Source organism: Nicotiana sylvestris, chromosome 6, assembly GCF_000393655.2.
Source record: "Nicotiana sylvestris chromosome 6, ASM39365v2, whole genome shotgun sequence".
In the NCBI taxonomy this organism is placed as follows: Eukaryota; Viridiplantae; Streptophyta; class Magnoliopsida; order Solanales; family Solanaceae; genus Nicotiana; species Nicotiana sylvestris.
The window spans coordinates 106,441,447-106,454,086 of NC_091062.1; the positions used below are offsets into that span (position 1 = coordinate 106,441,447).

The 12,640-nt window shown below is 36.5% G+C and overlaps 1 protein-coding gene across 1 annotated transcript; it reads left to right on the plus strand.

Annotated features, from left to right (window-relative positions):
* Window positions 1–9,895: 9,895 nt before the first annotated feature.
* On the plus strand, window positions 9,896–11,939 carry LOC138871064 (uncharacterized). The gene is made up of 2 exons (XM_070148914.1): window positions 9,896–10,232; window positions 11,824–11,939. The coding sequence occupies exons 1-2, from the start codon at window positions 9,896–9,898 to the stop codon at window positions 11,937–11,939; spliced, it is 453 nt and encodes a 150-aa protein (XP_070005015.1).
* The last annotated feature ends 701 nt before the right edge of the window (window positions 11,940–12,640 follow it).

Consider the following 12,640-nt stretch of genomic DNA (forward strand, 5'->3'; position numbering starts at 1 on the left):
CGGTCTATTTGGTTAATTTAATTGAGATTTGAGCAGAGTGGAAGACTCTTGAGAATGGTTCAAATGAATTCAAGATTTGTGCGTAGCAATTGGAAATCTTCGGGATGTGTGTTTGGCTAGAAACTGGGATTTATATTGGAGGATGACAGGACTTGTGGCATTTCTATATCATTATGGATTCTACATATCAATATCAGAAAGGCGAATGTAATAACTTTAGATTCGTAGAAGGTCTCTTCATAGTGGGTATCTCGGTTGTGGTACTTTTGGGGTGATTAAGAGAGCATTCAGTGGCTTATGAGCCTTAGGGCGGTGTGGTTTATGCTAGGGTCTCGTGTGGTGAGTCTTGGTTGAGGATTGTGGTATTATGGCGAGGAGAAGTATCAATTTGAAGGTAATTCAGAAGGAACTAGGATAAATAAGACAGCTTGGTAGTAGGTTGGATCGGCACGGTAATGGATGCAATTATCTCTTTTGGTCCTTATGAGGTAGTGAGTTTCTACAGGTGTTTTGTGGTGGTACTCTTGGGTTTTGGTGGCCTGCGTTGCTTTGTTGAGTTATAGAGATTCAGGTCTGATGGTTTGGTTATGTGCAAATGGGTTTCGAAGAGTTTTCGATGGTTTCTACCACGGTTTGAGATGTATATTTTCTACTGGCGTGAGGAGCATGTGATGTATAATGATTTTCTCCGAATGAAATCAAATAGAAAGTTCTTGGCAAATTGAGTGAATAGTTGCTTGTGACTCGGAATGGATTACGAAGTTCTCATATTTTTCATATGATGGCATAGTATATGCGGCGTGTTATGTAGGATAGAGATTTGCATGTGTAAGATCACGGTTCAGTTTTGAAGGGGAAGTCATGAGTCCTTATGCAACATGGACAGTTTCAAATGACTAGGTAAATAATATTACTATTTGGTATGGCTTGATGATAGTATATATTTCAGAAGGGGGATGTGTTTTGATTTATGGATACTTCATTGGTATTGTGGCACTCTCCTAGTTGATCTACTGTTGATGTTCAAATTTTGCTTTGTGGCATAGAAGAATTATAAAAGTATTCCTCGCGGGATGATCGTGTATGAGAGATGTGTTAGACATTCAGGCGGTGGAGTTGGGATCAGATATGGCGATTCATATGTTTTATGGATTTGGAAACTGGGAGCTCTCAGGAGCAGATTGTTGCATGGTTGTGGACTGTGAAATGTGGTCGAAGCTAGCTAGGTGATAGTATGTGTTATGATTTAGTCATTGTGGACTTTCGGAGGATTATTTATCTATCTGTGGGTGACCAGAGTTTATTTGGGGGTTCATTGGTAGGTCCAATTAGGATGTGTATTCTACAGCGAGTCAGATTGGTTAGCTCCATACTGCTATTGCTGAGAGATGTGCCATTTGGTTGTTGTTGAGTTTATTCGTATTCTGAAATGATCTATGAGTTACTCTTCTATGCCACGAGGAGTGGTGATTCATTGGTTATATGTACATATGGTGCGGTTCTATTTGATCTTTATAGCGGAATTTGAGCGAGATGAGTATTTGGGTATTGCATGATTGATTGCGCGTTGGCTATGTTCTTTCCTGATTGTGGTATTGTGTTATTTTCTCTCCGTGGTTATGGTAATGCACTTTGAGTGCTTGATGTCGAATTTTGCGTGGTTATTGATTTTGAGCAGGGTGGCTCGAGGTACATAATATGGACCAGTGTTTGGATGGGTCATGTATTGTAGCAGAGTTATGTTGAGATATGATCCTTTGTGTTAGATTCGTGTGTTTTGGTTATATGGTGTGTGATAGGTTCTTAGCATTGCTTTGTGGCGGTACCTGTTGAGCTTGCGAGATAATTCCCTCATCTGAGTCATTTTCCATGATTGAGGACATTTGGAATATTGCTTATTGGTGCACGAATTGCACGAGTTGCGGCTTTAGACTGTATTAATATGTCATGTCACTAGAGTGATTATGTTAGATTGGATGAGGTCATCGTACCTAGAATGGGTGTTATCAGATCAGATTGCGGTATATTTGGAAGGATATTGATGCTGATCGGCTTAGAAATTTGCTATAGTTCCTATCAAATGAGAGGGAGTTCCACAACTTGTTGGTTTGACGAATGGTTATGCGTTTATGCATGTTTCTTTCATCATTGGCAGTATATGAAGGTGTTACAATGAGCCTCTGTTTGATAAGAGGTTTATTACCGGTATTGGGTTGTTTTGAGCAGCTACGGTGATTAGAAGTTATTGCTATGAGTGTTTGAGTTATATGGTATATTATGTGATTTCATCTTGGGTTACAGATATGGCTTGATACAGCTTGTTCATACATATATAGTGTGTAGATGCGAGATTCTGATTTTATGGAAAATTTCGGATATGAAAAATTTGGTTCTAAGGCTTATGGGCTAGGTTGGATTGAGAAATTTTAGTCATGTTGTGTTATCAGACCTATATGGGACAGGGTGACGTGGGATCACCCTCGGGTATGTTCATAGTGAGGTTACACGGCGCTTTGATAGCTTTTGGAATAACTCTGGGCACGTTCGAGGATGAATGTATGTTTAAGTGGGGGAGAACGTAATGACCCGATCGGTCATTTTGAGCATTTGCACTTCGCTCGGTAGTTTGGGGGCACGAGCAGCTCCGTATGATGTATTAGGACTTGTGTGCAAAATTTGGATTCATTCCGAGTTGATTTGATATGTTTCGGCGTGAGTTTTTGGAAGTCGAAAGTTTATTAAGTTTGATTTGAGGTGAATTTCGTCGTTTCGATATTGTTATATATGTTTTGAGGCCTCGAGTAGGTCCGAATTATGATATAAAACTTTTTGGTATGTTTAAACGGGGTCCTGAGGGGCTCTAGTGAGTTTCGAATAGGTTTGGGTCGTGTTGCGCTCGTTTTTCTTATGTTTCGATGTCATTTCTTCAAGCATAAATGACACCACATTGAACAAATGAGCTCCGATTTCTGTTTTTATTGAAGCATAAGATCTGTATCGTAATTATGGAGTCATAACAAAAAGAATTATCAAATTTGGACATTGTATGAGAATTTTATGATTATTTTACTAAGAATTGGGTTGTTAAATTTTTTAGATTAATTACGAAATTGCCACTGATGCGTATTTAAAAATTTACACTATTTCTAATATTGTAACCATTATATCTCCTTCAATATAAGGTCAAATGGAGTGATTCAAGAGCCTATCTTGACTATAATTTCATAAGTAATCCATTGGAGGTGTCAAAAGTAAGTTTCGAGATCTTTTGGCACAAGAAACGAGGCAGAACAATGTTAAAACGATGATTTTATGCATTTAACATATTTTGAGTTGGGGAGCTCGGAATTGGGCAATTGTTCGAGGCGATTTTCAGCATATGAATTGGGGTAAGTGTTCTCTACTCGGTTTTGGTTATATTTCATGAATCCATCTTCGATTTTAGCTTTTGGTTGATGAATTTTAAAGAAGAAATTGGGGGTTTTGGCCTAAAGTTTCATAATATGAATTTGTGAGTTTTGAACACCGGTTCGGAGTCGGATTTGAGTGAAACTAGTATGGTTGAACTCATAATTGAATGGGTTGACGGATTTTATGAGTTTTATCGAGTTTCAAGGTGTAGGCCTGGGTTGGGCTTTTTGGCCGATCTTGGGCTTTTGATTAAAGATTTGACCTTTTATGATTGGGATTGGTTCCTTTAGCATTGTTTGATGTATTTGAGTTATTTTTTGATTAGTTTCGAGCCATTCAGATATCGGAGCGCTCGTGATGGGATTCTTGGAGCATCGCTTAGCTTGATCGGTGTCGGAATTGGCTTGTTTGATAATTAATTCTTCTAAGCTTAGTGCTGAGGGTATGAAACCCCGAACTACATATTATGTGATTGGTATTGAGGTGATGCACATACTAGGTGACAGGCGTGTGGGCGTGCACCCTGTGAAATGGGACTCTGTTATTCCTATGGTCCTGTATAGTGGTCCTATTTTGTTGATATTTGTGTTTTCATCATATGATAAAGTAATTGAGCTGTCAATCATGATAAATATCATGTTTATGCTTTATGCTGATATTGTTTGTACCTATAGTGATTATTTCTTGTTGTCATCTCACTTATTTCCATTGCACTCAGTCATATTTATGCATTCATATCGTATCTCAGTCTCAGTTGTTGTTGTTGATACATCATATCATTGTTGTCGGGCTAGTTTCATAATATTTTAAGCTCGTGAGCGAGACTGGGGAGAGTGATGATCGAGTGAGGCCGAGGGCCTGATTATGAGGATATAAATATATATATGGATCGGGCTGCACGCCGCAGCGATATTTGGATCGGGTTGCACGCTGCAGCGGTATATAGACCGGGTTGCACGTCGCAACGATATATGGATTGGGCTGCACACCGCAGTGATATATGGATCGGGCTGCATGCCGCAACGATATTGGGTCGGGCTGCACACCGCATCGATATAGAGTTTGGGCTGTAGGAGCCCCTCCGGAGTTTGTACACCCCTAATGAGCGCAGTCGACTATATATATATATGGATCGGGTTGCACGTTATAGCAGTCATTATACAGTGCTGAGTGATTTAGTGTGCTGAGTATTGAGCTTATTAAGAGAGGATGCAAGGTAATGAGATTGAGTACTCTAAGAGTGTGAGTACACGTTTCATCTCTGAGATACATGGCATTTACATGCATACATGACATACATGCATAGAGATGAATTCTTCCTCATGCTATATAGTATCACATCATTCATGACTTATTATATACATTGATATGTGGGTATGGAGAGGTACTTTATACTTGTTAGTTGGAAGAAAATGAAATATTTTATTTATTATGGAAAGGATATTTGGAAAGTTACAGTTTTCAAACTTACTCGTACTTTTGGCATTTTCAATAAGAGATTCGGGATTTTCTTTCACTGAGATATTTGAAAAGCATGACCATTTTCTGGAACTGTGAACGAGCTGAGTAGTTTACTTTTGAGATATCTCTTTTATACTAGCATTTATGTTGTTATGACCTATTGTGGAAATATTGGCTTTGGACCCGATCCTGTGTTAGCTCGTCACTGCTTTCAACCTGAGGTTAGGTTTGTTACTTTTTGAGTACATGGAGTCGGTTGTACTCATACTGCACTTCCTACACAATGCGTGCAGATCCCGCATGCTGATATTGCTACGTTCAATGGTTGCTGGATTTGAAGACGTAACCTCGTTCCTGCTATAGCTGCCTCTTGTTTACGGTAGCCTTAGACTATAAAATTTTGTTTATGTACTTTTCAAACAGATTGTGTAATTGTTTCATTATTTCTTTGTAAACTCTATTCGTAGAAGCTCATGATTTGTACTACCAGTCCTTGGAAAATGTATAAGATTTAGACTGGTGGATTTTGGGTCGTGACAGGCTGAATTAGTTAATTTTCTTTTCAAGAATATCAATTGTAAAATAGTAAAAAATATAGTAATTACAAAAATAAAAATAAGTATAGGTTCTATTGAAACATAGCCAATACAAAAGCTTAACTCAATGGACTATTAATAAAAGCGAGAACTGAAGAAACAATATGAATGGCTAGAGGATAAAGGAAGAAACTTGCAGATAGAGCCATTGCAATTGTAAGAATTCTTTATTCTTTATAAATATGGATTATGATGAAAGATTGTAACGGTCCAAAATACGGAATATGAAAGGTTGAAACTATAACAACTATTCTATTTATATTTATAGATAATCAACTAAAATAATTTGCTAACAAATTATATATATATATATATATATATATATATATAATATTTACATCTATAAATAATTAGTTAAAGAATTTTAAAGAAATGTGAATTCTTTAGTTTTACTACTTTTCACTAAAATAGGCATTTATAAAGCTTCAGAAACCTATTACACTGAATAAAAAAAGCAAAGAAGCACATGTAATTACTCTTTTATGTTACTACACAATTACAAAATCTTTTTTGATTCTCCCTTCCCATGAAGAAATTCAAAAAAAATTACTGAATTTATCACAAACTATAAAGTCAATTACTTGATGCTGTTCCAATTCTCCTCTGAAGATTATACATTGACAAAAGTTTAATCCAAGCAATCTGCAGATCATATGAATATTCAATCATGTAGTAATCTTACAGTATAACAATCAAAAGTAAATCAAAAGAAAAAAAGATAAAAAGAAAATGTCGTTGAAACTCTTAATTCTTAAACTTCAAGGATTATATGAAAAAAAAAACTTAGGAGAAGTGAGAATCAAAAATCAGAGTAGTAAAATGGTAAAGAAGTCGATTTATTGATGCATAGTTATGAATTTGAATAGGGTCCATGAAATTGACATATTTTAAAAAAATAAATAGGGACATAACTGATATTCTTCTACCAATAACTGGCTAGCCATAGTCCCTAGTTCTCCATTTTCATTTTCTTTCACACGGAGGGCAGTAAAACAAAGAAAGCTACTACTTCCAAATTCAAATTCAATTGAGGAAATCAAACATGAATAAAAACGTTGTACAAACTATAATCTCATCAAGTAAAGAAAACAAAGTTACAAAATAATATAGGATTAGAATTGGATACCTAGAGAGTAAAATACTTCTATTGGAACACTCCTTGAGTATTGGAATTATTTTTGAGTTATGGAAAAAAACTAATGCATAGAAAGAAAAAAAGGTGATTTAAAGGAAAGAAATAAATAGCACTAATGATGATGTTTAAGGGGAGGAAAAATTGTAACAGAAAAAAAGAGTAGAAAACGTTTTAGGAAAAGAGATTAATAGTATATTAATAATGAAAGAAATAAGTGCTTAATTGCTAACAAAATTTAAATGCAAAAATAAGGAAAAAGGTATAAAATCTAAGAAAAAAGATTAATATGGTCTTTGGCCAAAAAAACATGCCACATCATCTTTTATTTTCCCAGCTTTATTATATATATATATATATAGATTTAAAATGAATGAGAATACACTATAATTAAATAAATATAAGAAAATCTTTATTTACTATTGTTCTAACTTTTGAGATTGTTCGGGCACGTCAAGAGGAGAAGCATTGATCCTCCTGTTAGGAGGTGCGAGAGGTTGACCATGACGGATCTAAGAAGAGGCTGAGGTGGGCAAATGAAGTACTGGGGAGAGATGAATAGGCATTCTTCTTCTCCCTCTTCTTCTCTCTCACCTTTCTGAGCCGAAGGTTTATTGAAAACAACATCTCTATCTTCACTAGTTAGGGATAAGGCCTGCGTACATGCTATCGTTCCCACACCATACTTGTGAAATTATACTAGAATTATTGTTGTTGTTGTACTATTTTTCAAACTTTATTTGTTATTTATTCATCAACATCATTATAATCTTCAATCACTTCCTACTTGTATCTCGTGATGAATATCATAAGATTCATCTGTAACCACGTGTTTATTTAATTTAAAAATAGTCCTATATAAGAAAATGATTCATCTTACCTTATAACAATAAAAAAAATAATACAATAAAAAATTATCTTCACTTAAATTAAGAAGGTATTTTTAACTCAAATGGAGTCAAACATTATTGTCTAACATATTTTTTGAGAAAATCTTACCTTCAATATCTTGATTTATAAGTCTTATAGTGATTAAATTATGCCATTACCCAATACTATATTTTAAAGTTACACATGTACTCATTTTCATAGCAAAAGTTATGTCTTATGTAGTAGACTATTGCACCATTTATTAACTTTATTATTTGCAAATGACTTATATTTTTTTCGAACTTTATTTATCCTTTTCTATTCTTCAAATTTTTTTCCTAGAGAAGTGAAGCCTTTCATGAATTTATTTTAGCATTATTTTTAATAATTATTATTGTAATAGTATGTAGTATTAGAAATTACTTTTCTTGTTATTTTTAATATAATATTTTCAATTATTATTAAAATGGCCTACATTAAAAATTTATTATATTTTTAAAATTTTAACGAGTTTCCTGGAATTCCTTAATTTAAACTTTTCTCATTATAATACAAAAACCTTTCTCAACTCAAATTCAAATAAGTCTTAAAATTTATGTTAAGCTGCTTTTTAAAATTTTTAAAATTATATTTCTCCTTTTGTTCCTTATTTATTTTGGTTGCAATATTCATTACTTAATATTATTATATTTTTATGTAATTTTTTATTCTGAAATATAGGATTTTAAGATCCTATTTATCATTTTCCTAATGATATATCTATCTAGATAATTATTCAAGAAAATTAATTTTAAAATAGTAATTAAAATTAAATATTTAACATATCCGTATATGTACAACTCTTTTTCTTTTCTTAAAAAACATATCTAATTCGTATGCCATTTTTTTCTTTACACTAATAAAAAAGGTGTTGCTTATTTGATGAAATCTTATAACTTTCAATTGGATTTTAGGTTATAAATATTGATATTATATTTTTACTTAGCTGAATTTTAATAGTGTTATTTATATTGTGAGCACATAATTTTTTCTTCAAATATAAATCTCTCCTACAGACTCAAAAAATAAATGGCATTTTAGTAAATAGAAGGAATAAGTCACCTGGAAGACTCTCTCTAACCCCCTTTCTCTCTCCCCGCTAGTCCCCCTCTTTTCCGTCTTTTCCGTCTACTGTAAATCCTCCGGCATGACCGCCGGCGCCGGAAATCAAAAGTAAGCTACCCTCTCTCTCTCCCTTTCCCCCCTCCCTTCCCTCTTCCCCATCCCTTCTCTCTCCTTCCCCCGTTTTCTATTTTTGCATCTTCCCTGTGTTAGTCATCACCGGAGTTTTCCGGCTGGCGACTGGTCTTTCTCTTCCTCTCTCCTTTCTTCTCTCTTATTCCCCTAAGCCCTCATTTATTTCCCTGCGGTTTGGGTCCCCACCCCTTCTTGTGTCCAAACTTTAGTTCCCAAAGCACAAACCCTAGCAACCCGTCGGCGACCTCTAGCAGGCGAACACCCTCTCCTTTCGAGTCTGTCCAGGTCGCCTGTACCCCCACCCCCTTCCCCTCCTTTGTGTTGGATACCTAGACTCGTCGACCATCTTCGTTGCCTTCGGCGGCGGTTTTCCACATAGTTTAGTTGGACAGCCCGGGCTGTCGTGGAACTAAACTAGTGCAGCGGTGACAGGTTGACAACCCACCCCCTCCCCTATTGTTTTTGTGGTAGTTGTGTGCGATTTTACAGGGAACTAGCTGCGTCAAGACGAGCGCGAGGCGTACGAACAAGCAAGCAGATCATTCTTGGTTGGTAGGTGCAAAGGCTGGTGAGATTTGGAAGGACGCACGTGGATTCCGTGACCTCGGTGTGCACTAGGTCATATCTTCAGGTTCTTCCAATCGGGAGTATGTACCTCCCGCTTTCCTATTTATCTCTTTGTGATAGTTAAATTATGCCTATCTTGTTAGCATTACTTTTAGGATATTATTAGCGCACTTGTAGTTGCTACTTGTTACCTTCTAGTTGGGCCCTATTCTGTGCTAGTGCTTGTCCGTAGTCTATCGTGGTTGTGGTTTGGGATGGTAGAGTAAGGTCATGTCCTCAGGGGGTTTGGAGGGTGGGGAGAGGGGTAAGGAGGGGGTCAGAGGATAGGACGGGAGGCAATAAGGGTAAGGGAAGAAAGGGAGCTTGTAGGTTGAGGATCGGGTCCGTGAATATAGGCACGCTGATGGGTAAGTCTATTGAGCTGGCGAAGATTCTATAGAAAAGAAGAGTAAATATAGCTTGTGTCCAGGAAACAAGGTGGGTAGGGTCGAAGGCAAGGAATGTGGACGGGTATAAGCTGTGGTACTCTGGAGTCGTGGGGGGTAAGAATGGAGTGGGAATCTTGGTGGATAGGGACCTTAGAGAGTCGGTGGTTGAGGTTAGGCGGGTGCATGACAGACTAATGTTTATTAAGTTGGTGATTGGTGAGTGCACCCTCAATTTTGCTAGCGCCTATGCGCCGCAAGCAAGCTTGGATGAGGAGGTTAAAAGGCGCTTCTGGGAGAGTTTGGACGAGGTTGTGCATAGTATTCCACCCGCTGAGAGGTTATTTATAGGAGGGGATTTCAAAGGCCACATTAGGTCGGTTGCTGGTGACTATGGCGAGGTGCATGGTGGCTTTGGCTTTGGGGATAGGAACGGAGAAGGTTCCTCGCTGTTGGATTTCACTAAGGCTTTCAAGCTGGTGATTGCGAACTCGAGTTTTCCGAAGAGGGAGGAGCATCTAGTAACTTTCCGAAGTTAGATTGTGAAAACTCAGATTGATTACCTCCTCCTCAGAAGGTATGATAGAGGGTTGTTGATCATAGGCTAAAACTCGTATTTTAGTTACTGTAACAACACTTTAATTATTACATTTTACAAAGGTTTGAGCTTAAATAATAATGAATTGTACTAAATTCATGATTTATGCCTTGCAGGAAGCTAATCCGACTTAAGAAACAAATTTGGGATGAAATTGACTGATTTTGGGCTTTGAAATCTGAGTAAAAGCTAAATAAATCAAGTCGAGATCATGTTCGGGGGTCACAAAGCAAGCCCGGATAGCAAAACAAATGAAAAAACGCAACAACACAAAATATTGCACTACCGCACCGTGGGGCGCCGCGGCAGTGCAAATATTTTCGCTGCATTGTTTTGCTCCGTTAAAATGCATTCTACCTCTATCCAATCCATGTACGCGTCGCACGGGGCACGCCGCGGGTGTGTAAAAATCACAAAATTATTCTATTTCGGACTAGAAAGGGCATACTTGTCAAAACCCCTTCCTACACGATTAAAAAGGCAAAGCAGTGCCATTATTGGGGGAGACCTGTTTTTGGAGAGAAAAAGAAGAAGGAGATTCATCTTGAAGAAGAGAATCAAGGAGGAATATCAACTTGGAGCAAGGATTAAAAGAGTTTTTCAAAACCTTCTCCTAGTATTTACTCATATTATGTTTAAGATTTTTATTGTTGATGTTTGTATAATTATGAATGGCTAAAAACCCAAATATTTTGGGGTTATGGGTGTTAGATGATTATGTTGTTTGAAGCTTAAATTGATGATCTTGAAATTATCGTTAAAGGTTATTTATTTGATTCTGCTGTTAATTATTTTACTGCGTAGCTAACAATGAAATACTATTTACGAATCTTGAGTTAAACTTAAAAAAGAAAATTCTTGATTGCATATAGAATCAAATAGAGCAAGATCTGGATCCTGGGCATCGGGTGAAAGATTCGCGATTAAGATAGAACTATACTTAATTGCCTTGTTTGGTTGAGAAATAGGATTTGTAAATGCATTTGAGTTAATATTAATACCATAGAAATATAGGTATTAATTTAACTTGAATAGGCGCATAAGAAATCGACAGATTCTTATGGGTATTATTAACCCTATAATCAATAACCCAGATAATTTAATAAATCATTTTTAAGCTAAAAACGTAGCATGATCTCTAGCAATCCCATAACCCCGGGATATCTCTTTTATTAATTGTTAAAAGAAAAATTCATAAGTGGCGTCGTAACTTTGCGTTGTATTATTGTTTATATACTAGTTAAATTGTAAATTGGTTATTTAGGTATTTTGTGATGAATTAGCTTGAATCGATGATTGTTTGAGTTTGCATCAGTCTATAAGTTGATCACAAGTCCTCGTGGGAATGATACCTTACTTATTATTATATTACTTGAAGATCGCGTACATTTGCGTAAGTGTTTTGGTCGCAATAAATTTTTGGTGCCATTGCTGGGGACTTGGAAATTAACTACTTGATTAAGTTAAGCTTTTATCAGCTATTGGTTTAAGTATTAATTTTCAGTTCACTTTGTTTGTGTCACGCAGGCTCTTCTCTTGAATGCGGAGGAGTAGAAGCACAAGCAATCTCTTCCCTCTTGATCCTGAAATTGAAAGAACACTTCATAGAGCGAGGAATGAGTTGGAAGCTAGGTACAAAATAGAAAGAGAGTTGGACATTTTAGTTCAACCATAGCCAACAGTGATGGCAGGTAATGGAGGGCGTCCGGTGATAGAAGCTGCAAGGCCAAATCTTGCTAATATGACCCAGGCTATTGTCAAGCCTAATATCACTGGTCACTTTGAGCTTAAACAGTACATGGTACAGCTAATTCAGTCCACTGGGCAATATGTAGGTCTATCTCATGAAGACCCGCAGAGGCACATTCAGAATTTTTTGGAAATCATGGATACTTACAACTATCCAAATGTTTCCAAAGACTATGTCAGGCTAATCTTATTTCCTTTTTCATTGTTGGGGAAAGCTAAAGAATGGTTGCAGAAGGAGCCTGCTAATTCAATCCATACTTGGGATGATTTAGCAAAGAAATTTTTAATCAAGTTTTTCCCTACTAAAAAGACAATGTCTTTGCGGAGCCATATTCTTGGGTTTCAACAACGGGATGGTAAGACTCTTCGCCAAGCTTGGAAAAGATACAAGAAACTACTTCGAGACTGTCCATATCATTGTCAAACTGATGAGGTATTGGGCCATACTTTTATTGATGGATTAGATGAGACTTCAAAGATGAATCTTGATTCAGCTTGTGGAGGTAGTTGCATGGCGAGACCATATAGTGAAATACAACTTCTGCTAAACAACTTTACTGCTAATGATCATAATTGGCAAGGTGAGGGAGAACCA